The sequence below is a fragment of the Leptidea sinapis genome, chromosome 33, assembly GCF_905404315.1.
Source record: "Leptidea sinapis chromosome 33, ilLepSina1.1, whole genome shotgun sequence".
In the NCBI taxonomy this organism is placed as follows: Eukaryota; Metazoa; Arthropoda; class Insecta; order Lepidoptera; family Pieridae; genus Leptidea; species Leptidea sinapis.
Genome location: NC_066297.1, coordinates 8,456,923 through 8,483,797, shown reverse-complemented (window position 1 = coordinate 8,483,797; position 26,875 = coordinate 8,456,923). Strand labels below are relative to the sequence as shown.

Genomic DNA, 26,875 nt, shown 5'->3' with positions numbered 1-26,875 from the left:
GCAAATTCATTTACATCTCATTCTTGGCTCCGCAAACACGCGGTTTTTGTTTCAATTATATAACCTCCATAGCGTCTTTGGTGGCAACTCAGAGAAAAAACGGTGAGTCTGATTAAATTTTTTATAAATAATTTTGTTGTTTCTTTCAACTTTAAATCATGTTATACAAAACTCTTCTATGAATCATTACGAAAACTGTAAATATTTTGTTAATATAAATAACTATGAAATTCTATGTCATGCTATGGTCTGCTATAAGGTTTTCATACTACACATACAGCGTTCCTTAATACTCATAAAAAAGTTCAGGAAATTCTTTTACAGATTAATTATTCATAGTGCTATTGAATACTCTCTGTTGTGAGTCCCATAAAAACACTACTGCATTCAGTCGACCCAATTATAAATATTAGCAGAATTAGCAAATGTTATTTAGATAAACACTTACTACTTATGTTGTTATGTGGTCAAGGCACGAAATCTTATGTTATTTTCTTTATATTGTTTTATTTTGTATGGCAATCCTTAATTGTATCTGTTTTCTGAGGTTAAAACATATCCGCAATACAACCTGGCTGTACTGGAACTCTAAAGCTGGATGTATAAAACCAGGGACTGCAGCCATACAACACAGTACGTTTTGAAACAAAAAAAAAGAGATTTAATTTTTTCACGTGTCAACACTTAAATTCTTTCTAAGTGATGTGAGAAGTTTTAATTTTTTAGTTGTAGTTTTATGTAGGCGGAAGAAACTCAGCGGGCTTCTTCTTTATAAATATTTTGAAAATTACTGAAACTCTATCAAGATTTTAAACAGTAGGTACCAATGAGTTTCTTGCCAGTTATTTTCATGAAAGCTGAACTTTTTTTGAAGAAGTGGTAAATGGTAACATGTATCTATAACCTTGACATTCATATGTGAAACTTTTTGACCCCAATCTTCTACGAACAATGTTTTACAAATGCGCCTACTTACAAGACTTCTTTGAACAGGATGAGTGGGTCCAGCGCATTTTTCGGCCGTGAAGTGCCGTTGGATTTTTGCACGTCATTTCAAAATCGTTGATGTTAAGGTTCGATCCTATCTAAGTTTTGCTCTAGATTTGTATGTCCTCTCATTTCCGTAGAAGTTTTCAATATCTTATGTATCCTTAGTTTAGCTTACTTTTACTCTTACTTACATTTCAATAACCTATCGACAAATAGCTTTTGACTATAACTAATAATATTACTAACTTGTCTGGCCATAAAAACCTACTGTTACATAAAAACGTTTCATTATAAATTTTTTGTGTTCATTATCAAATTATGCACAAAGTAGGTATGGAGCCGTGGATCATAATACAGACATTTCAAAAGCTCGGTATCAGCCGTATATTCGTATATCGTACTATCAACAGATACAGCAACACTTCGTCTGTCGAAGACCAGAAAAGATCGGGGCGGCTGCGTGTTGCTAGAACTACAAAGGCTGTTAATGCTGTTAAAGCCGGAATTCTTCGAAACCGCATTAGGAAGCAAAAAATCTTATCGCGAGAAATGAAGATTCCCGCTAGGACTATATACAGGACATGCCCTAAATCAATCTTTACAATTAAAGAGAGTGGATCGATCAAAACGCCTTCTGTCGCAATACGCAGGTGAAAGGCACAGAAATAGCCTCTTTACCGATGAAAAAATTTTCACGATTGAAGAACACTACAATAAGCAAAATGCTATATTGTACGCTCGCAGTTCTAAAGAAGCTGCTCAAGTTTTCGGAAAGGTACAACGTGGTCATCATCCTGCGTCAGTGATGGTTTGGTGGGTCGTGTCTTATCAAGGCAGTCACAAAACTACATTATTGTGACAAAGGAGTGAAAACTTCAGCCAAAGTATATCAAGATACAGTCTTGGATCATCTTATAAAACCTCTTAGCAATACACTTTTTAAAAATATACCGTGGACTTTCCAGCAGGACTCCTGGTCGCAAGGCACGAACTACCCATGCCTGGCTTGAAACCAACGTTCCGGACTTTATCAGAGTTGCAGACTGGCCCTCATCTAGCCCAGACCTCAACCCTTTAGACTTCAAATTATGGTCAATTTTAGAGGACATGGTCTGCTCTAAACGACACGGTGACATTGAGTCTCTTAAAAAATCTTTGGAGCAAGCAGTGGGGAAATTTCCCTTGGAAACAGTGCGTAAATCCATAGATTCGTGGCGAAACAGATTAAAGGCCTGTTTAAAAGCTAAAGGTGGCCATTTCGGCAATCAATCCGCAACTAGAGATACGTTATTAAAAATGGCCGTTAAACGACAAGCTCGCTCGAAATTGCCGCTCAGGATTCCTGAAGAACCTCAAAAATTCTGAGCGGCACGACAATTGCGCTCGTCACCTTGAGACAAAAGATGCTTATTCTCATTTGCCCAGTAATTTGATAAGCTACGGCGCCCTCCAGACCGAAACACAATAAATTTTATACATTATTGATTCACGGCAGAAATAGGCGCCTCAAAGTCTAAATAGAGTTAAGTTAGAGTTCCAAGAATACGAAATTAAACTTTTTGATTAAGTCGTACCAGAATACGGCTGCAGGAGCACGTGTTGCTCGACTTGTCAGTATTTCTCATAAAAAATATAATTGAAAGAGATATTTATAAAATAGCCCATAAAGTATGGTTGACTGATTTGAATGATTGATTCATAAACAACATTGATTCAATATGCCACTCTTCCGTTTATGTATGTGTTAACAGTTAATCATTGTGTCACAATGGAATTGTTCAGCGCACGAGATAAGGGCATGTTAAGAGTAAATATATTTATATGGTTTTATGATGAGACTTAAGTGATTTAACAAAAACCAACCGACTTCAAATACACTATTCCAAAACAATAGATATAATATGCACTAAAAAGTATAAAAATAATTGCGTTTTTTTTTATGGAATAGGAGGACAAACGAGCGTACGGGTCACCTGGTGTTAATTGATCACCGCCGCCCACATTCTCTTGCAACACCAGAGGAATCACAAGAGCGTTGCCGGCCTTTAAGGAAGGTATACGCGCTTTTTTTGAAGGTACCCATGTCGTATCGTCCCGGAAACACCGCACAAGGAAGCTCATTCCACAGCTTTGTAGTACGAGGGAGAAAGCTTCTTGAAAACCGCACTGTGGAGGACCGCCACACATCCAGATGGTGGGGATGATATCCTAACTTGTGGCGTGTCGTGCGAAGGTGAAATTCGGCGGCAGGAATCAGGTTAAACATTTGTATACAATTTGATTAATTAATCTAATTCTAGTTACGATTTTTGTTATTTTTGGCACATACATATAACAAATTTAAGACTTTTATGGTTTTCTCATGGATGCCATTCTCAGATCTGGACCAAATACAATGGGACCACACGGGAAGCACCAGCTTTCAAATAAAAAAAGGATCTTCAAAGTCGGTTCACCCAGTCGAAAGTTATAAGGTAACAAACATAAAAGAAGACCGACGAATTGAGTACCTCCTCCTTTTTTGAAGTCGGTTAAAAACAAACTGTTAACTGTTGCCACCCGCCTCCGGTTTAATCCTCTTTCGCCACCTAAGATCATATTTTATACGTCTATTATATACATATTTAGAATATGACAGCTGTGAAAACACAAAGTGTCATACAAATTGCGAGTGTAAGACGTAGCTTGTCACGCACATAAAACTAATATTCCTGGCCTGTTTTAAACGGTTCTCTAACAGCAAGAGACTCTATCTAGACGAAAAATTATCTAAGCCCACTACGAACGAATGTGTTTTTGGATGTCGAATTCAATTACTTTTGCGACACTCTTTTATAATTTACATGTCTAGAATGTAGATAGACTATGACAGCTGTGAACACGTCAAAAAAAATAGCGGTGAACAGTTACCCTCTATTTTCGGTAAAGCACGCACACTAAAACGACGTGACAGGCGTATCGCGAGTGTAAGATGTTTGCTTGTCATGCACACTAAAGTAATTAACTTGGACTTTTAAATATTTTTCCTAAGTCAAAAAAAAATCCGGATAAGTAGTCACCGACATAATATCATTATCATTCTAAAACCTTTTTCGAAACACGCTGCATCTTATGGTATAAGTATTATTCCGACCGGTTCAGTAGTTTTCGCAGTCTAACAGAAGGAAAGAACGGCCATACTTTTATTAGTAGAATAGATGGTAAGGTTGTGTGTCCAATCTACTAATGATAAAGTTATGGAAACAATAAAAAATAATTATTACTTTATGTCTCAAATATTAAACTAAATAAAGAACAAGTTTACAATATGTTTCTAAATTATAATATTATACTAGCGGACCCGACAGACGTTGTTCTGTTATATAAAAAAAACTCTTGCGGATGGAATTTCTTTAAATCCGTTCTTAGCTGATCTCTACTCGGCGAAAGGAATATTTCTACCAAATTTCAAGTCTCCACGCCTTATGGTTCCACAGATATCGTGATGAGTGTCTATATACGTGGAAATCTCATATATATATAAGTTGCAAAGACAGCTAAACTAGTGTGAACTGTATTTCAGTCAGTGACATCCTCGATACTAGACTTAATTACATAGTCAAAAGAAATAAAATTAAAATACAGTCTAAAAAAAAGTATGCGTGGCATCTTGACACTCATATAAGGCATAAAAGGCATTTATTTTCTAAAAATTGATTCCTTTAGAATTCTTTTTGATGTCATTTCTAATAACTACTAGATACTACTACCGCTTCGGAAACAAAATGGCGCTCTGAGAGAGAAGAAGCGGCGCAAGAAACTCTCCCAGCATTCTTTTTTTGCGCTATTTTCAATAAAAATATACAATATTCATTTGTACAGTACAGTCATTTCTATCGCTATAAAATAATCCAATAGTCCCAGGCTCTCCGATCATTTAGATATTCAGCGGCTGGGACTTTATTATAGAAGTGTATACATTTACCCTTAAAGCTTCTATGTATCTTATGAAGCCTACTAGAATTAGTTACAAGCAATCCCTTATTTCTAGTGTTATAATAATGAAAATCACTATTAAGAGCAAAAAGGTGACGATTTTTGTGAACGTATATTCAATTTTCATAAATGTACTGACAATGAACAGTCATAATATTTATTTCTTTAAATTTTTCTTTGAAAGACTGTCTATAACCAAGCTAATATATAGAACGAACAGCTCTCTTTTGCAGAGCAAACACTATATCAATGTCAGCAGCATTACCCCATAGTAAAATACCGTACGTATCATGATGCTGTGAAAATAACTGAAGTACACTAATATAGCGGTCGCAACATTCGTCTACTCAATGGCATCTTTCAAATTTTGTTTCATACGCTTGTTGTTATTTTACATTGAAATTAATAAAATACAAAATACTTACTGATGATACGTGATCCCAGTATCTTTCTTATTTCTTGTAGTATTATTTTTACAAAGTATTACTACGCAAACCGGCATTTTAGTTTCAATTATTAGCAAAGTTAAGCAGAATATGTGGCACGTCAACGTCACACATTGTTCTAGACTGGCTCGAGTACGCACCACTTGGGCGAAAAATAAGTTGCCGCACTTTGCGACTACGCCTACGGTATCTCGTTGGAGCGCAGCGAAGACCAATCCTTAATCTAAGAGATAGATATTTTCTTTTTATTTTTCTCTGTTCTTTTTAGTGCTCAGAGGAGCTGTTCGGGTTGATTCCAGCGGCTGAATTCCACCACCGAGCATTACATCAAAATGCAAAGACCACCCGCATCACGTTGACGACTGGCATTCCACAACCATGCGTTTTTCAAGAAATTTCTTGCCTCGAACAGCCACTTTGTGGAATCAACTACCGGCTGCTGTTTTCCTGGACCCATACGAGTTATGGGCCTTTAAGCCTTTAAGGAAAGAGCATACTCCCACCTTAAAGGCCGGCAACGCATCTCCTGACACCTTTTGTTGTTCTATGGGCGGTTGTGTCACCAGTCACGACTTGCCTCTTGCCCGTTTCCCTCCTCTTATATAAAAAAAAGAAAAGTTCGGCCTGTTATTAATGTTATGTTAGTCTTATAATTTTTCTCTATGAGCCGCGGATCCCTAACAAACACAGCACCATTATTATGTGTCTATTCATTGCTACAATTAATGTGCACAAACGAGTTTATCAACTGCAATATATAGTAGCTTTGATCTTGCCGAGAGCTCGCGAGGCGATTAGTTCAGGGACATTTTAATGTAAAAAGATGTCAGTATGCAATCTCGCGATAGACTACTAAAATGTAGAATTCAGTCTATTTTATGCTTTTTGACAAAGTGGTATTACTTGAGTTGTATTCAGACTTTTACAAAAACTAATTGAAATCATAACGGCGAGTTTCAAATTTCCTTATTTTTACATAATATATTACCTTCCTCTCTTGTTATTTTGGAGTAAAAACTTCTTTAGCGGCGTTGAGCATTTTTCTTGGGATTGATATAAAATGTTAAACTGGCGTCAGGACTCGTGGCCTGATGGAAAATTCGTAAGATAGTCGTTGAAATTATCGATGAAAAATTTATACTTTTAACTAATTATAGTTCCGTTATTTCACATAGAAGAATTGGACCAGTGGTTGAACCTTTGTGATTGCTAAGCCGAAACACCTCGAGGTCGAGGGATCGAATCTAAGCCGTGAAATATTTTTACAGTTCATTATGGATGAAAGTTGATTTCTCTAAGAGATAAAGTTTTTAATGTAAATTATTGTAATAGTTATGGAGTATTGATTTTTATATGTAATATAAATTGTCATTATTATGTTCGAGCGTTATAAATGAATAGTGTATTGAAACATTTAAATGCTAGTAGTTTTATACTGATAAATGATAATAAAGACATTATTTCCTAACCATTCCAAAATATTAAAAAAAAAATTAACAAAAAAAACAACCGACTTCAAAAACACTATTCCAAAATAATAGATATAATGTGCACTAAACAGTATAAAAATAATTGCGTATTTTTATACAATCTAATAAATTATTCTAATTCTAGTTACGATTATTGTTATTTTTGGAATTGGTGTCCTTCCGCCGCGACCCGCTCTCGCCTCTCGCCTCCTCACGACTCAAGCACATCTCACCTGTAACTATGTATGTAGTAACAAACCTATCATGGATGACACCGACTCCAAAAATTACAATTTCCTATTTTTGCCGTGAACCACTTATGTGTAAGCATGAATGTGTTTCGGTGTGAAGGGCGCCGCTCAGAATTTTTGGGATTTTCGCAAGAATCCTGAGCGGCACTACATTGTCCTGCTCGTACACATGCGATGTTGTTGCTAGCCAATGATCGGGTGGGACCCGCTATTACAACCAAACCACACTTTTTTTCTGTTCTAACATAAAAAAAAAACTTTTACAGACAAGAGCTTCGCAGTTCAGCTTCGCGACACCAGAAAGACGTCGGGAAAAGTGTCTTTTAAGGAAAAAACAGACTTCGAAAATGGAATCACATGAGAAGACGGTTCACGTCGTGGACTTAACTCGCGACGGTGAAGACATTGAAATGCGAATCGGTGAGTTATGCTTGCTGTATCATTTATACGTCTAGATAGACTGTGACAGCTGTGAAAACGTAAAAAAAAAGCGGTTGACTGTTAACCTCTATTTTGAAAATTCACGCACAGTATCGCAAAGTTACCGGGAGATGATGAATAAATCTTAGCCAATTGTGAGTGTTTGATATTGTTTTGCGTTTGTGGACCGTATTGAAGATTGTTAACAATACTGAAAATTTGCCGAATATTCGGCGCCTTAGAACATTTAAACGACTAGATAGACTTTTACAGCTGTGAAAACGTCAAAAAAATATGTTTAGAATTAACCTCTATTTTGAGTAATTCACGCACACTAAAACAAAGTATGCTTCATACTGGAACATTCAAATGCAACGTCAGTAGCAGGATAGGGTCACACCAGTGGAAGGCTCCTTTGCATAGGATGCCGGCTAGATTATGGGTACCACAACGGCGCCTATTTCTGCCTTGAAACAGTAATGTGTAAGCATTACTGTGTTTTGGTTTTCGGGCGCCGAAGCTAGTTAAATTACTGGGCAAATGAGACTTATGTGTCAAGGTGTCGAGCGCAATTGTGGTGCCGCTCAGAATTTTTGGGTTTTTCAAGAATCCTGAGCGGCACTGCATTGTAATGGGTAGGTCGTATCAGTTTCCATCAGCTGAACGTCCTGCTCGTCTCGTTCTTTATTTTCATAAAAAAAATACTGTTTTTCGTGGAAGCAATCGTGCTCTAACAAAATATGTTCCCTATCCAAAATTGTTTTTCAGAAAATGGCATCAAACCCAAACAGCTGAAGGACTTAGATGATCTGTTCCCGTACATCGGTGGATTCGGTTGGTTTCAACGGATGCTGTTCCTCCTGATGATACCCTACTCCTTCTTCTTCGCCTTCGTCTACTTCTCACAGATATTCATGACGTTGGTGCCAGCTGAACACTGGTGTAATGTTCCTGAGCTGAGGAATCTTAGTGTGGAACTGCGGTGAGTTAATTTATTTTAATTATTACATCTTTACAAATAAAATTTGGTATAATGTTATACCTGAGAAAAAACCAAGAATATGCAAAATGTTGACTTTACGCCCGTTTTCCATAACGTATCTTATCTATCCATAGTTATGTCCAATATAGTTATATTATTAGTTATAGTCCAATGCCATCTGTCGATAGGTTATTTAAATGTAAGTAAGCGTAAAGGATAAATTTGTCTACCTCTAGTAAGTTCAACTACGGATAGGGTTATTGAAAATGGCCGTTTATCACCGACAATACTGTCAATACAATGATAATTCTGAAGTTTTCCGAATATCAGGCAGCCTTGCAAATAAACGCGGGACACGTTATTTGTCCAAATAAACCTTTGATAAAAAAATGTCTATTTGTAAACAGATTTTGCATGCAGATTATTATTATTTTATAGCAACAGGAATGACAGTACATTATTGTATATTTCATTAAAAAGAGCGCAAAAAAAGAATGCTGGGAGAGTTTCTTGAGCCGCTTCTTCTCTCTCAGAGCGAAATTTGTTTCAGAAGCGGTAGTAGTATCTAGTATATTAAAAATTACATCAAAAAGAATCCTATGAGGTGCAAATATTTGTATCATGAATACGTATGTTTGAATCCAATTCATGTATGTTAATATGTATTTATGTGTTTAAATATATAATATTAAATAGATTGTTGTCTTGTACCCATAGTACAAGCTATGCCTAGTTTGGGGAAAGATAATTTGTGTAAAAGTGTGTCAATATACAATAATACTTATTATTAAATAAAACAAACAACAATAATTGTTTCGTTCTCACTGTATTTTTTTATTGCAGACGTCATCTATCAATACCTCAAACTCAGGATCTAAAGTACGAAAGATGTTTGGTTTACGATGTAAATTGGGAGGAGATTTTGTCAACTGGCAACCTTGAACCAAATCCAACATGGCCGACGAAGAAATGTACTGGAAAATGGGAATTCAACTTTACTGATATACCTTATGAGACTATTGCAACTCAAGTGAGTTCTATTAGTTTTTTTTTATTTTAATACTAGCAGACCCAGCAAACGTTGTATTGCCATATAAAGTAATAAGAAAAAATCAACGATCAACAAAAAAGGTACATAACTTGAAATTTCATTATCACAAAGAATAAACCAAGTAAAGAAAGTTCTCGCGCACGTAGCGGTAATCGTCACCCACAAAGATAGAAGGATGCACTCTTTGTCAAAGGTATCAATCGGTATAGAAGATGGATCGACATATTGGTTGTCAAATGTCAAATATTATGATAAAGTTCGGAAATTTTGTAATAATAATCTGATAGATATTTAACAACTGTAGTAATTCTTCCAACTATAGTTAGCTAAAATTAAGTTTACTTTTTACCTCCTGAGAGATAGAAAGATATATAGATACTAATCAGTTATTTATTTAAAATTATTCTTTCAAATTGATTTCTGAACGATAGGGACACATCAAAGAAAGAACAAAATTTTAGTTAATATTTATTTTTTTCCGAGAATTTTCATATTTATTCAGCTTTTAAACCTTCCCTGGACTTCCACGAATAATGCAAGACCAAAATTAGCCAAATCGGTCCGGCCGTTTTCGAGTTTTAGCGAGACTAACGAACAGCAATTCATTTTTTTATATATCTATATATATAAAAGAAAGTTGTGTTAGTTACACTATTTATAACTCAAGAACGGCTTTACTGATATGGCTGATTGGTGAGGAGGTAGCTTAGAGCCAGGAGACGGACATAGGATATAATAAGTCATAAAATATCAAAAAAATTACGAAAAAATATTATTATAAAAAAAAATATTTTCTGATACATTTTGTATGGATTGACATTTTGATGATATCTCGAGAATAGAAAGAATTCAATAAAGTTTTTTGTTAGTTTCACGCTACTTGAGTTATAAAATACAACTGACAGTGCACGTCATGTTATTCAAGTGGACCGGTTGGTGTGATTGTTTCGAGTTTCTATTAGCTTATTGTGCCGATATTATCATTAACAATGTCACGACCAAGACGATCAAATTATTACCGACAAAGACGTAATGTAACTAGGATTCGAAATATTGCCAATGAAAGGACTGAAGAAGAACAAGAAGTTGCAGGTGGAAAGAACCACGTTGGTATGGATCGTCTTCGTGCTATGAATCACAAGAGCAAAGCGTAGCAGCCCGTTAATAATAATTGGTTTGTTATTTTTTTAAGAGATTCCCTCACTTTTGGGATTAATTATACAAATTTAATTTGTACTATAATTTAAGAACGATGCGGGATTCGAACCCGTGCCTTTCGGGTTACTTCCCAGCGCTTTTACCAACTAAGCCAACCGTCCTGACACCTAATACGTAAATCTTGATATGTTTGTTCAACTCTCGGGTTGTAGTAATTAATTCAATTAAATTTACACAAATTCACAAATCAAAGGAGTAAAACAAAATGTATCGGCCTGTGCCCCAGAATGTACATAATACATAAAATCGCCACTTGGTTCGTACCTAACGAACTACTGCATTACAACCTAAGAATACCTATAATTAAAGGAAAATGTACATTATAACAAATCCCACATCGAACGCATATATCACAACACCCAAACTCCCTTGCCCAACGACACTAATGAACAACGAACATCGAGCACGTCGGCTGAAGCGAAAAATCCTATAAGATTTGATCCACATATTATAGTAATCTTAATTTAAATGAAGAGAATATGACAGAGGTCACATACCGTGCATCTCAATAGAATCAATTGATATCCAACATACTATATACGTGAATGTCCCAAACTAGGAGACATATTGCAGTATCAATATTAAAAAAATTCATAGTAAAAAGGTTCATATTGCTCAGCAACGGTGGAGCTATGGAGGTTTAAAGAAATTGTGTAACTACGGCAAAGTATACAAATTAAATGATTGATACAAATAAAATTTGTACAGTTGATTTATACTTTTTAGTTGGATTGGGTGTGTGACAGAGATGAATACCCGGCCACAGCGCAGGCTGTGTTCTTCTGCGGAGCTATTGTTGGTGGTCTGATATTCGGATGGATTGCTGACAAATTCGGAAGAATCCCAGCCATTGTTGGTAAATTCTTTGTAATGTTTAACTTTCTAAGGACGTCTTGTTATGATAATAAGGGTAGAGATGAGTTGGTTGTTCAGCTAGTGGTTATTGATACGCCCTGCCCATGATATGATGCAGTGCCGCTCGGGATTCTTGAAAAATCCAACAATTCTAAGCGGCACTACAAATTTCGCTCGTCACCTTGAGACATATGATGTTAAGTCTCATTTGCCCAGTTTCACTATGGTGCCCTTCAGACCGAAACACAATAATCCTTACTCATTACTGTTTCACGGCAGATAAAAGTGCCGTTGTGGTTCCCTTAATCTTTTTTTTTTTTTACGGAAGAGTAGGACAAAAAATATGCATTAGGTCACCTGGTGGTATGTGGTTACAGAGGCCCATATTCTCTTGAATTACAAGAGGAATCACAGGTTCGTTGCCGGCCTTTGAGGAAGATTAACGCGCTTTCTTTGAAGGAACCCATGTCGTATCGTCCCGAAAACACCGCTAGGAAGCTAATTCCACAGCTTGGTTGTACGTGGAAGTTCACTCCCCGTGATAAATGCGGTAGAGGACAGAGATTGAAGCGACGCAACGCCAAGTGATCCAGCCGTTCACAGAGCACGGTGTCCCCGATAATTCGAGCTGCTCTGCGTTGCACGCGGTCAAACGGATCGAGCTGATACTGGGGTGCGCCAGACCAGAGATGACAGCAATACTCCATGTGTGGCCGGACCTGCGCTTTGTAGAGCGCTAGTATGTGGGCCGGCTTGAAGTATTGCCGTGCTCTATTAATGACGCCCAGTTTCTTTGAAGCCAATTTGGTTTTGCCCTCCAGATGACCACAAAATTGGCAGTCGCTCGAGATTTCGAGACCCAGTATTCCGATACTAGGCGAGGCTTTGAGGGAAGTGTTGTCGAAGAGCGGTGATACGACAAATGGGGTTTTTTTAGTGGTAAACGCGCAAACTTGAGTCTTCTGGGGGTTAAATTGGACAAGGTTCAATTTTCCCCATTCCGCGACCTTCTCAAGAGAGGACTCGATAGAAGACACAAGTTTCTCCCGGCACTGGTCGACTATTTCCCGAGAGAGACCTGCATGGCCAGTGTATACGGCATCACCAGTGCTGTCGTCTGCATAGCAATGAATGTTGGAGGTGTCCAACATATCATTGATATGCAGAAGAAACAGCGTGGGAGACAGCACACAGCCTTGGGGCACTCCAGAATTCACGGGCTTCGGGTTCGAGCAATATCCGTCGACAACGACCTGTATGCTGCGCCCAGTGAGGAAGCTGGAGGTCCACTTGCACAAGCTCTCGGGAAGCCCAAATGATGGAAGTTTGGAGAGGAGCGCCTTGTGCCATACACGATCAAAGGCCTTCGCTATATCCAGGCTAACTGCCAGGCCTTCCCCCTTGCTTTCAATAGCCGCTGCCCATCTATGTGTTAGGTATACCAGAAGATCACCTGCCGACCGACCATGGCGAAACCCGTATTGTCGGTCGTTGATCAACTGGTGACCCTCTAGATATACCAAGAGCTGACGGCTAATTAAGCTCTCCATGATTTTGGAGAGCAGGGAGGTAATAGCAATAGGCCTGTAGTTTGCCGAATCCGAACTGTCTCCTTTTTTTTGGATCGGATGGACAAGGGCTGACTTCCATGAGTCAGGGACTACGCCTTTAGAATAAGAGTGCCGGAATAAACGCGTTAGCACCGGCGTCAACTCAGGGGCACACGTTCTAAGCACGATTGGAGAAATGCCATCCGGCCCGCTCGACTTCCTGACGTCCAACGAAAACAGAGCTCGCCTAACAGTTTTCTGTCTGAACTGTACTTCAGGCATAGAGCTCTGACACCGCGGGATGGTCGGCGGTGTTTTTCCGTTGTCATCAAGAGTCGAGTTGGAGGTGAAAAGAGTGCACAAGAGATCGGCTTTCTCTTTTGCCGTATGGGCCAGGGTGTCATTCCTCATGTGCAACGGTGGCATGGACGGCTGGCTGAAGTTACCAAGAGCAGCTTTCGACAACGACCAGAACTTGCGCTCAGATCTAGCTGGCAACCTGTGCAAAGGGGCCTTTACTGGTTCAAACTTTGGACTGAAACGAAATAAAATTTCTTTATTCGTTTGCATACAATTTGTACACTTATGAAAGTTAATTTTGATGCCATCGGTTCAAAAGTCTACCAGAAGGCCTTGTTCTGAGAAGAACCAGCAAAAACTCAGCAACTGTAAGAGGAGGACAAACCTCCCCTTACAGTTTTCACAGTATCCATACATTATTATCCTAAACCTTACATTCCTGAACTTTATAATACGCTTTTTTCATTAAAATTTCCTTAATATGAAGCTTAAATAAATATAACAGTAGTTGAGTTACATGATGACCACGTGAATGAGTGATCAATTTTATGAAGTCTGAAAGTTGAAAAAGCAAGTCTATTTCTACCTCTTTGTGTGTCTATGTGTCTATTCTCCAAACATATCTATGTAAAATTTTATGTACCTACAAGGGTCTCATATAATATAAATTGGGAAGCCGAATTAATAAAATATATATCGTGAGTACCCGTCGTAATAATTGCCATGTTAAAGTTCCGCAATGATAAAAGTTGCAAAACTGTCTTCTATGTTTCTTATATGGCTCATTTGCACCGGATGCCGGCTAGATTATGGGTACCACAACGGTGCGTTTTTCTTCCTTGAAGCAGTATGTGGTAAGTATTTATTGCTTATCGGTCTGATGGGCTCCGTAGCTACTGAAATTACTGGGCATTTGAGACCTTAGGTGACCAGCGCAATTGTAGTGCCGCTCAGGTTTTGGTTTATTCAAGAATCCTGAGCGGTACTGCCGTGCGTTTTGCCATGAGTTTCCTTCAGCGTTTTTTCCTGGTTCATCAGACTTTGTTACCATCACAAAGCGTGTATTTTCAAAAGCGTCTGCATAACGATTATCGGGCATCAGAGACAGAAAATATATTTTTTTTCGTTTGCAGGGACGAATATGGTGGGATTCCTGGCTGGAGTGGGAACAGCTTTCGCGAACAGTTTCTGGTCATTCTGCATATGCAGGTTCCTTGTAGGTCTTGCATATGACAACTGCTTTATGGTCATGTATATTGTTGGTAAGTTTAAACGTGTATAAAAAGTTTTGCGATCGTCGCACGGTGGGGTATTTGATGCAAAAAGCTGGCCATCACATATTTTTATTTGATAATGCTTGTTTACCGTTATATATGTGTATTTTGTTGTGAATTCATTAAAAAGAGAATTAAAAACATTGAAACTGCTATAATAAGTAGGAAAAAAAACATTTATTCAGAGAATTTCTTGTACATCATTTTCATCATCGTTTTCGAGTTCTATAGTGTAGCTGGCTTCTCCTGGGAGTAATAACTCTAATGTTTCCTTGGAAAAACGTGTGGATTTCTTCATTGGCTTCTTCCTCATGCCTGTCATAAGCGGATCCGATGTGAGCAAGAGGCGATTGAGCACATCTAGATTGCATGCTTCCCGTGAAAATTTCCTAGCATGGTGGAGTCTGTAGTACCTTATATGTTTGTTTCGGGATTCTGCCGCTTCCTCTGACAGCTGTCCTATAGGTAGTAATGGTGAGGAAATCACCTGAGCACCATGTCGTAGAATTTTGTGTACAGTTGGGGTCATGGGGTGCCAACCGTACAATTTGACGTACAACTCCTCTGTTTCGCGTGCATATTTTTGAAATGCGTCTGTATTAATTTTGTGACCACTGGATATTGCCTCCAAAATTATTTTGAATCTGTATATTAGATTAACATCTATTCCAGTTATAGAGGTGAATAACTCGTGGTTAGCGAAAAATGTCCTACTGGTGTTACCATCATTGGTATTTCCAAAATGTGCCTTTGGTACGTCTACAAGAAGGCACATCTCCGTTCTGAACCTGTCTTGAATATTTTTTTTTTTGTTTTTTCTACTATGTCTTTCTCAGATTTCGTTTTTCTTCACTTTTTTATTGGAATCTTGTAAGCGATATGAAGAAAGCTTTGAAAAAACCTGATTCTCGCATAAGTTGTACCATGTGGTACCATGGAGCTCTGAAAAATGTTCGCATCGGAATCAATTTCACTCTCAAATTTCATTTTGTATTCTGTTTGTGTAGATCCATTACATCCCCATTTGCAGATCAATTAAAGCGATTGTTTATCGTCTTCGTTAAAGGTATTTACCACATCCTTTAAAGAGAGTATCAGTCGACGCGTCGCCCAATCATCGCAATCTGTATACCTACTTAGTCATTTAAATGAAATACTTTTAGAACTAAAACGCGTGTAACTATGACTGTATTTTAACGTCAGGTATTCGTTTAGGCGTAGAAGAAACATTTTTTATAATTTATCAACCGACTTCAAAAAGGAGGGGATTCTCAATTCTACTGTATTTTTTATGTTTGCTACATGAGAACTTGGGACTGGGTGAACTGATTTTGAGGATTCTTTTTTTATTTGATCTAGTGCTTCAATTTTGTTCCAGTTATGAGAATGTCGTCCATGAGAAAACCATAAGAGTCTTACATGTGCATTATGTATGTGCCCGATAAATGAAGAATAACTCAATATCATACAAACCGATTTCGATAATTCTTTTTTTATTGTAAAGGATGTACTCCAAGGGTAGTTGATGAGAGTTTCCTGCGATTGCCATGCGCTTACGTTCATTGCTGCATATTTTAATACAATCTAATTATTAATTTAATTGTAGTTACAATTGTCACTCGGACGGTTGGATCAGTTGGACTAACATCTATACCACCTTATACATTTTTGCACCTATCGGGGTTTGAACCCAGGCTCAGATGACAGGCATTACTAACAACTCGGATAAATTGGGTAGTTAGCTCCATTAATAAATTAAAAAAAGAGTTAACTTTAAAAAGCTATTCCAAAACAACAGATACACCTTAAATGCAAAAATAATTGCGTATTATATACGATCTAAATATAAATCCAATTAATTAATCTACTTCTAGTTTCAATAATTATTGTTAGTTTTCGAATCGTTGTCCTCCCACCGTAGCCCCGCTCTCGCCCCTCGCCTCGTCACGTCACGCGTGCGATACAAGCACATCTGACTTATACTATAATGTTTGTACTTACTAACCTACTTAGGCTGACACCTGCTCCAAAAATAACAATAATTGTAACTAGAAAATAAAGTTTGAATTGGGAACCTCCTCCTTTTCTGAAGTCAGTCAAAAATAATACAAGCACATACAAGTTTTAGTGTTTGGGAAATAAAACTTATTTTACTTTGCCACCACAGTTGTGGAGTACGTGGGTCCAAAATGGCGCACATTCGTCGCCAACATGTCCATAGCGGTCTACTTCACCTTCGCAGCCTGTATGTTACCCTGGATAGCCCTGGCTGTGGCAGATTGGAAAATATACACATTGATTACCAGTGTACCACTGGTCCTGTCAATTTTAACTCCATGCGTGGTTCCAGAAAGTGCCCGGTAAGTTGTCCATATTTCTAAAATTACATTAGCATACTTATTCAGAGCTTGATATATATATTTTTTTTTAATAAATAGGTACAATTTATAATTAATAGGTTAAATTATATTTATGTTTTTATTTCTACTTTTGTTTTTTTTTGCTTATTACCATAGTACTTATTAGTTTTATTTTTCACAAGCAATTACGGAGTTTTTTTTTGTAATTTTTATGTTCACCATGGTTGTCATATATTTTATAACAACAAATTCTTACTTACCGAGATGGTGTACCTTCAAAACAACTGTTTATTTTCTCTCTATTTCTCAAAATGTGCTTAACACTCAAAGAAAAAGCAAAATCTGTCCAAAGCAAACCTAGCCACAACATTCATTAACGAGATCAATGAACAAAAAGTATACGCTGACAACGCCCCTGTGATTCCTCTGGTTTTACATGAAGATATGACCTGCAGTGATCACTTACCATCAGATAAAACGAATTCCCCTATGTTCTTACAACACCTTAAATCGAACCTAGATGTTGATAGATGAAAAGTTTACAAACAAGCTGACGTCTAAATCATTAAATGTAAAAGTAAATAGAAAAATGATAAAAAAATAAAATAAATCAATTTGCTAAGTTTCTAAGAATAAATGACGACTAGTATTGAGTTAAGGGACTGAGTAACGCCCTTGTCAACGGTTGTGGCGGCAGACGCAGCCTAGCGAAACTCTGTAAGAAAAAGCGATTGTATGAAACGCACAGTGATTGATAGATTGACGAATGACGGCTATAATCTTGCAAAAAAAGGAGATTGCCGAAACCCACTACGTATTAAGCAACTCTTCGCTTTCAATCTTAGCCGGGTTATACTTCGTCGCCATATTGAAATTACTATTTCAAACTTATGTCAAATCACTGCACCTTTCATACTGAACTAAATTTCAATTTTTACTTAGGGAGTCCTGCCTCTTATTACGTAGTATTTACATCCTTTTTGGCGGAGACATCGCCTTCTATAGATATCTTCACCCTCTCCTCCTCTCATTTTCTACAATATTTATATTCACAAATGACAGTGCTAATATATTCAGAACCATAAGTGATCGCAACCTTCATTTGGATAGATAGTTTCGAATATCACCTCCTTAGAAAGAATTGTCTAAATTTTTGGTTGTAGCTTAATAGATAAATAAAATCTTTAATTTCAGGTGGCTCATATCTCAAGGGCGTATTGAAGAAGCATTGAAGATCATACAGAAATGCGAAAGAGTAAACAGAAGGAAAATCCCTGACGAAATACTTAAAGAGTTTAGGGTATGTTCTATATTGTAGATCTCTGACCCTTTTTTAATATTACTTAATAATGTTTTATAAATAAAGTATCTACATAATTGAACACAACTATCTTAATGTTTAAAAGGAGCCTTCAATCCATTAACTACAATATAATAAATACACAAGTAGACTCCCAATTGCCTATTAAAAGGTCGTCAAAGAATGTCCGAGTTTACAGTAACTTATACAGATAACATTAAAACATTCATTCAAAGTTATGCACAAAGTCTATTATGTACGCTCATTAGAAGCGCAGACTCATTATAAAACATTTAGTTGTAGCAACTGAATGAATTATTTAGCAAGATGAGTAAAAACTTCTTCACTTAGCTGACACTCCATACTTGTTAAGTTTGAATAAGCTGTTATTTGGACAGTTTTTCACTGAACACTTTATCGTTGCGTGGCGTTGTATTCAAAGCGCGGTCGAAACACAACTGAACGAAAACTCTGCTTAACAGACGCGTAGGTAGAGTTTTGATTCAAACAATTTTTGAGCGTGGTTGTGATTGTTTATTGAACGTCAATGATACAATCATAACTATTGTTGTACACATCTATTGGTAACGAAAATAAACATTTTTGGATTTTGTTATTTGTACATTTCAATTAACTTTATAGTTTTCTGTGTCTGGTTGCTTATAAGATTCTTTATTAGGATCAGTATACATTCAAATAGTTAATTCGAGTGCTTCTCAACTTCCCATTTGGATTTGTTTTTTTATTCAAAGGCATTAATTCTTTAAAAATTTGATTGCGAAATTTAAACAATACTATTTGTACAGTATCTCATTTATATGATATTGTGTAATACAAGCCTTTCAGTTGTTCCACGGTCTAAGCATCCATCATAATGTCAAATAAAAAATAAGTATCTTATATTTGTCTCTGTACCTCTCTTAGCGAAATCAAACAGATATACCTAGGTAACACTGAAAATGTTTAGAAAATGAAAAACGGCTTAATGTAGAAGGTTGCCAATACTTTTATTGTTTTTCGAAGTAATCTCCGTTCCTCTCTACATATCGTCGCATTCGATGGAACCACTGAGAAAAGCAGTGGGCCCGTTCTTCCTTAGGGGGTCTCTTCTATGGCATGTTTTTACGTTTTCACCGCAGGGCTCATAAAGCGAATACCTCGAATTTTATCTTTAGTTCTTGGGAATAAATAAAAGTCGCAGGGCGCCAGGTCAGGACTGTATGGCGGATGACTCATTATCTCGACACCTGCCAAATTAAAATATTCAAAAGTCCGTTTTGCGGAGTGCGCTGAAGCAATGTCGTGGTGAAGGAGGCTCCTGCTTCTAGGGCGATGCTGTCGAATTTTTTTCAAGACAGCAGGCAAACAGCGATTGACATACCAGTCTGCAGTATATGTCCTTCCATCTTCTAGCATAACTGTCGCGAAATGATCTTTCCGACCAAAGAATGAGGCAATCATCTTTTTTCCTTGATTTTTTCCATTTTTTACCTTAGTTGGCCGATCCTCGAAAGGAAACACCCACTGAGCTGATTGTCTTTTGGTTTCGGGTTCGTAGCAATATATTCAACTATCATCACCTATGACGATGTCAAATACAGCATTTGAGTCACCGCCGTTGAACTTATCTAACTGTTGGCGACACCAGTCCATCCGAGATGTGTTTCTAGTCGTCGGTTAAAGTATGGGAATCAATCTGGCACAAAGTTTCCTGACGCCTAAATGTTGGTGTAATATTATTTGAACTTGACTCATACCAATGCCTAGGCTTGTACGTATCTGCTGATAGGTCACTCTCTTATCTTCCTCTATCATGCGTCGTATAGCACTAATGTTATCTTCAGTAGTCGCCGTTAAAGGACGTCTCTCACGCGGATCATCATTGAGTTTGCTACGTTCACGCTTAAACTCGTTAAACCAATTGTAAAGAGTGGCACGAGATGTTGCTTCATTAAGAAATGCTAATCGCAGCCTACCATAGCTTTGTTGTTGAGTAAGCCCACAACGAAAGTCATAATAAATCATTGACCGAAAATTTTCTCACGTTAAGTTCATTTTCACGTGTAACAAGAGTTTTAGATTTGCCGCCAATTCACAAAAAACAAATGACAAATGACTGCAATATGATGAATGCAGTTACCAAAGAGTTCTAAATATGAAATTCAAAAAATTTTTTCATTAGCAATGTTTCTTACTGGCCAGTTCTAATCATTTACCCACGTATTTTTTTCCAATTAACATATATAACAGTGTTAGTTAGTTAGTTTAGTTATAATTATTGATTTTTGCATCATGTATTCATTCATTCATACATTTTAGGAAACTGCAACAGAAATCGCAAAAGCTGAAGAAGAGCTGAAGGCCTATTCGTTCCTGGACCTGTTCCGAACTCCTCGACTTCGTCGTCACACAATACTACTACTTTTGATATGGATGTCAATAGCCATGGTTTTTGATGGCCACGTCAGGAATGTAGGGTCATTGGGACTGGATATGTTTGTAACCTTCACAATCGCAACAGCAACGGAGTTCCCAGCAGATGTTTTGCTTATTTTGACTTTGGATATGTAAGTAGCATCAATCTTATCAGTATAATAAAGGAAATAAAAAAATATATTAATTATTAATAATATGGGATAATAATAATGGGTAATAGGGGTTAAAGTATAAAATTGCCATTTTATTGTAATAGATACTTCGAATTGACATACAAACCTTCATAGTTTGAGATTTTTGAGTGAAACTTTTTTCACATGGTATGTTATGCTTCTCTGTAATACCGCAAATCCCGCGGGATCCCGCATTCGTAATACCGCATTACGCAGGATTTGAAAATACCGATCCCGCAATACCGAGATTGGAAGTATTTCTTTAAAATAATTAATTAATTTCTCACTAACTGGCTGTCCGGCAACGCTCCTATGATTCCTCTGGTGTTGCAAGAGAATGTGGGCGGCGGTGATCACTTAACATAAGGTGATAATTCGTTTGTCCTCCTCTCGCATAAAAAAATACACAAATGATTTAGGTTTTGAAAACCCAAATCATTTGTATAATTATGGATTTCCGCAAAGTAACGCCTAATTCAATAAATTTTCTTAAAAAAAATACATTAATTTCAGAGTTGGCAGACGGTGGCTCGCTTTTGGTTCCATGGTGATGAGTGGCGTCTTCAGTTTTCTAGCAACTACAGTTCCGTTTGGTAAGTAGAGCAATAAATATGATAAAAAAGTGTATGTGTGTACTTACTACTTATGTACGCACGGTTGAAGATGAAGTATCTTGGCGTGACAAACAAAAGTCCAGGTTTGTAGGAAGAACAATACAATATTAAGAAGGTATTAAATACATTAAATGAAAATATTATTAAACCGCATAATTTTCTTAAATAACGTGTAATGAAATATCATCAGTTTTATACAATTAGAAAGAGTCGAGACACTTGGCCCGTGGGGCCCAGAGGCGCGGAGAATGTTCAAAATACTATCTTCGCGCCTCAATAAGGCTACTGAAAACCCAAGCGCTGGCAGCTATTTCAGTCAACGGATCAGCCTTGCTATCCAACGCGATAATGCTGCCAGTATTCTTGGTACGCTTCCACGTAATGATAGTTTTAATTTTATGTAGTCGTAGTATTGTAAAGATAGTTATAAGATTTGTTTTGATTAAATAAATAATATTAATTAGAAAGAAATGTTATTTTTTCTTATTTTACAACTTCATATAATTACACATTTCAATTTATTATCGTCCATTGGTTGTGGTTCAGTAGACACATGAGTTACAAGAGGCTTGGTATTGGCATCTGAAACACGATACAAATGGCCTAGTTGACGTCAGCTTGACGGAGGCGCGCTTTTCGTAAAAAATCTCTCTAATAATTTTTCCCAAGTGCGCCAAAGCTGGCCAGTTTTTCCCAGTATAACTTCAACAATATAGCATCGTGGTTGGGGGAAGTGAGGGATAAGGATGCCCACATCTGTGGAACTACAGCCAGTCTTCAGTTCCAGTTCAAACTAGTTTGAAGATACGAGTGCGTCACTGGGTCTTAATTATGTATGTATGTAGTATGGCTGCCGTTGTCAGAAGTACGCACTATATAAAGGGAAAACATTCTCCAATAATTACCATAAACTATTTAAATTTTGCAAAATTCTAACTTGTCACGAAAAAGTAATAATGACATTACAAAAGGAGTACTATAGTGAGTGCCTCAAAGTATTTAAAAAGAAAAACGAAAGCAATATATTATGTACTCCTGGTATGGCAGACTCTAACTTACTCTTAGCAGGATTTTCAAACGGTTAATGGTAATGGTTGGATGGTACTCGGTTGCCAGAAGTACGCGCATTATAAAGGGATAAACATTGTTATTAACGGCCCATATAAAAATTTCATTTTAAACAATATCGTTCCAATTTTAACTGTCCAAATTATTTAAAAAATTGGCAGGTTTACCGTCGGCAACCCTAGCAATCATCGGTCGCTTCGCGGTCAACATTTCATTCAACATCGGGATGCAGTACGCTGCGGAACTGCTGCCAACTGTGGTTCGAGCTCAAGGGCTGGCACTCATCCATATCACGGGATACGTAGCCACTATACTAGTGCCGTATATTGTTTACTTGGTAAGTCGTTACTCCATTTTTTTTTATTATGAAAATAAGGGACGAGACGAGCAGGACGTTGAGGTGATGGTAATTGATACGTCCTGCCCATTATAATGCAGTGCCGCTCAGGATTCTTGACAAATCCAAAAATTCTGTGTGGCACTACAATTACGCTCGTCACCTAGAGAGATAAGATGTTATGTCTCATTTGCTCAGTATTTTCACTAGCTACGGCGCCCTTCAGACCGAAACTCAGTAATGTTTACACATTACTGCTTCACGGCAGAAATAGGTCCTGTTGTGGTATCCAAAGTCTAGCCTCCCACTGGTAGCCACACTATTGCCGAAAACCAAATCGATAGCCATCAGGGTATAAGGCAAAATTAAAAAAAAATATAAGAATTCAGTATCACCAGTGAGTAATAAGCCCTTCTTACTTAGCATGGGATGCCGGAAGAAAAAGTACATAATGGGGATACCATCCACATTTATGCAGTGTACTTGTATGGCCAATACCTAATTGGAAGAGCCGGCTTCGATATCCACTAGTCAAGATGTCCACCCATGTCACGGTGGAATAGTTACAGGTTCTAGAGGGGAAATGACTTTATTTCCAAAGATTCTTCTAATAGAATCTACTAACTCAGATTTTAATCTAACGATTTCAATAAAATTTACTACATAACATGAAGATTCTAAGGAGCGGAAAACCTAGCTCAGCATTTCTGGAAAACAAGTTTATCTGAGTTCTCATACCAACAGGACTTCAAATCACCCAGACCCTATTACTGAACAAGCACTTAGAAATCATTCAGTCATTCGTAGAGATATCACTTGTCAGTGTCACAGTGTCTTATGTAAGACGGCAAGCGTTTGATAGACTTCTAAGTCCGCTGAAAGCAAAGCTTTGGCGTTGCGTAGAGATGTGGGTTCTCTCTGCATCGTCTACCGCAATAATCACGGAAGTGCTCAGATGAGTTATTCGCATTGATATGACCAGCAGACAAATTCCAGCAACTGACATCACGTCTAAATTAATATTTCTACCCGCATCATGTTGACTTCTAGCAATCCACGCGTTTTGCGAGGACTTCTTGCCTTTCCACTTTGTAGAATTAATTACCGGCTGCGGTTTTCACGAACCGATATGACTCGAGGACCTTCAAGCATAGAGCATACTTCCACCTTAAAGGCTAGCAACGCATCTCAAAAACTGGTTTGTGGATGTCCATTGACGGTTGCCTCACCACTTCCCAACTTCCCATCAGGTTTTTTCGGGTTTAATTGCTTTTTGATTCCGTTAACCTTATCGGATTTAGCTTAAATTTTGCACGTGAATTGAGTTCTGATGGTAATGCATTTTTGTAAACAAGCATGACTTGGATCCAGGTATATAAAAGTCGGAGAGCCAGTTTTATTTGTCACCATACCATGTATAGTTACTCAGTTCTTAGTTAGCTTAAACGTTAACATTTAAATAGCAAGAGGCTTTTATGATGAGTTCGCAGACATGAGTATCATATTAAACCTTTTTGTTTTTTTTTTCTAATTTACTATATTTTTATATCAGCTAACGTTATTGTTTAATTTCATCTAATAGTTTTCCTCACCATTTTACAGGCAACAATAGCTGCAGAAATACCTCTACTAATTCTGGGCACCATCGGGATATTTGGTGGATGTCTTTGCCTGTTCCTGCCAGAATCGATGGGCAAGGATATGCCTCAGACTATACTGGATGGTGAAGAGTATGGGAAGCATCAGAAATTTTGGGATGTTCCGTGTTTTAAGAGGTCAGTAACATTTTTTTGGTGGTAGTGCACCTTAAGAGCTATTCAAGTGAGATTCAAACTTACATACTTACTTGATACCTCTCTTAACCATAATCACTCTCAGTCCTGATATACTTACCAAATTCTTGACCCCCTTGATTTGTTCATCGTTCAGAAAAATTCCTTTTCAAAAATGACTTTGAAAGAACTATAACTCTATTAGTCCACTGTTGCCCTATAAATTTATACAGTTATGAAACTTTCATCCATTCTTTGTACGAAACAGTTCAACATTTCCTTTGACATTTTCAATAACTGTGACTACATCTTCTTGAGCTCCACTTGGCTCACTATTAAAACTGTCAACAGTGTGTCACCTCACACGAAATACTTTCCAGTATAATTTTAAAATACGAACGAGCACCTCTGTGCCTCTAATGCACCAAACATCATCCTCCAATTCTTTACTGTGATATGAAAGCGATTATGGCACAGTACGTAGGTCACACTAAAAGTTTTGCGTAACTTAAAAAAACAACATGTTATAACCAATACATAATGTTTATTGCTTTTCAAAATACTCTCCTTTACATTTTAAAAATATTTTCATGCGATCGAACATTTTTTAAAACAGGAGGACCACAGATCTGAAGGCATGTTTTCTACGTGTTGATGGAACGCTATCGGAATTGGTAAAAGTGAAACCTCTCATCAAATTTTTGATTGTGGGAAAAATACAGAAATCACAGGTCGCTAGGTCGGGGCCATGTGCAGGATGGGTGATTTTGTACTTTTTTGGAAGCTATAAACGACTTAGTTTTGTTGGTCGTGTGTGAAGAAGCGCTGTCATGATGTAGGCGAACGCGGGCTGTCAGTTCATGAGGGACCCAACCACAACAAAGTTTCCGAACTTGCAATTCTTCGTGTAATTTTTTTTTAAATACCAATACCCAATAGTCCTCGAATTGTCTCATAGGTAATCCGCGGGTCTTCTTTAATTAGCCGCTTAACAGTAGCCACATTATTTTCGTTGACGGCAGTTGAAGGCCGCGCTTCACGAAATTCGTCATGTAACGAAACCCGACCAAATTGAGCAAACCATCGCCTCGCGGTGCTCACGCAAGGTGCTTCTCTCCCAAAAGCATTTTGAAGTCGAATGGCACAGTCTTGCGGAGAGAGAGAACTTTTAAAATCATAAAAAATCATCGCTCTAAAATCTTTTCGACTTAATTCTATTTTTGATTCGTTCGGGGAACTTTGATGTGTGATAAAAAACAATTGACAAATGATTTCCCGCCAATTGTTTTTTTTTTACTAAGAAGGTTGCAACCTTTTCAAAAAAGATAAGATTCGAAATGCATGTAGTTTTGATTAGCTAGAAGTGCAAAACTTTTAGTGTGCCCCCTTGACTACTACTACTACCGACTTGACCAGGACTCAATATACTGGGTTTGAGCGCCATAGTAGTAGTAATAATATCAGTCTAGTAGACTATTTTTATATTGTATAATTACTATTTAGTAAAGTAAAATATATCTTATTTGGGAGAAACACTGGGTATTGATGCAGAGAAGTATTTACAAAATACATAACAAGCATATATTATGAACAAAACATGAAAAATTTATCTAGATATGAATATAATGTACACGCCTAATCATACCAAAACTAATATAAATCAATAACGAAAATAAGACTAATTCTAGTTCAACAAAAAAATAATGTAGTGTTTTGGTCCAAAAAAGTTTCTGGTCAGTATATTTACAAATGCGTTTTCTTAGTCCTTCGAGCCGGATGAGTAAACTACTTAAGAATTTACCTCAGCAGTAAAATTATAGACATAGGACCTTCTATAAATTGAATCAGTTTGTTGATGGCTTACATAAAATATCCTAATTTTCTATGAAATTATTGCTATGTTTTAAATCCAGTATATTATGTTGCAGAAAAGTTTGTGATGCAGTGGAATCGAGAAAGCCATGATGAAGAAGATAATAAATAAATGATAATTTATAAAATTCAAGTAGTTTTTATTATTATATTATTACACAT

General features: G+C 37.2%; 1 protein-coding gene across 2 annotated transcripts; it reads left to right on the top strand.

Annotated features, from left to right (window-relative positions):
- Positions 1 to 26,842, top strand: LOC126974715 (carcinine transporter-like). Of its 2 annotated transcripts, none has more exons than XM_050822305.1 (13): positions 1 to 102; positions 7,398 to 7,551; positions 8,320 to 8,533; positions 9,377 to 9,563; positions 11,529 to 11,658; positions 14,641 to 14,769; positions 16,949 to 17,141; positions 18,336 to 18,441; positions 20,761 to 21,008; positions 21,564 to 21,643; positions 22,894 to 23,069; positions 24,672 to 24,844; positions 26,770 to 26,842. In XM_050822305.1, exons 2-13 carry the CDS (start codon positions 7,479 to 7,481, stop codon positions 26,804 to 26,806), a joined length of 1,746 nt encoding a protein of 581 aa, XP_050678262.1. In that variant the 5' UTR covers positions 1 to 102; positions 7,398 to 7,478; the 3' UTR covers positions 26,807 to 26,842. The 2 variants fall into 2 exon arrangements, with proteins under 2 accessions (XP_050678262.1, XP_050678261.1); XM_050822304.1 differs by lacking the exon at positions 1 to 102 and adding an exon at positions 1,057 to 1,073.
- Positions 26,843 to 26,875: the final 33 nt, after the last annotated feature.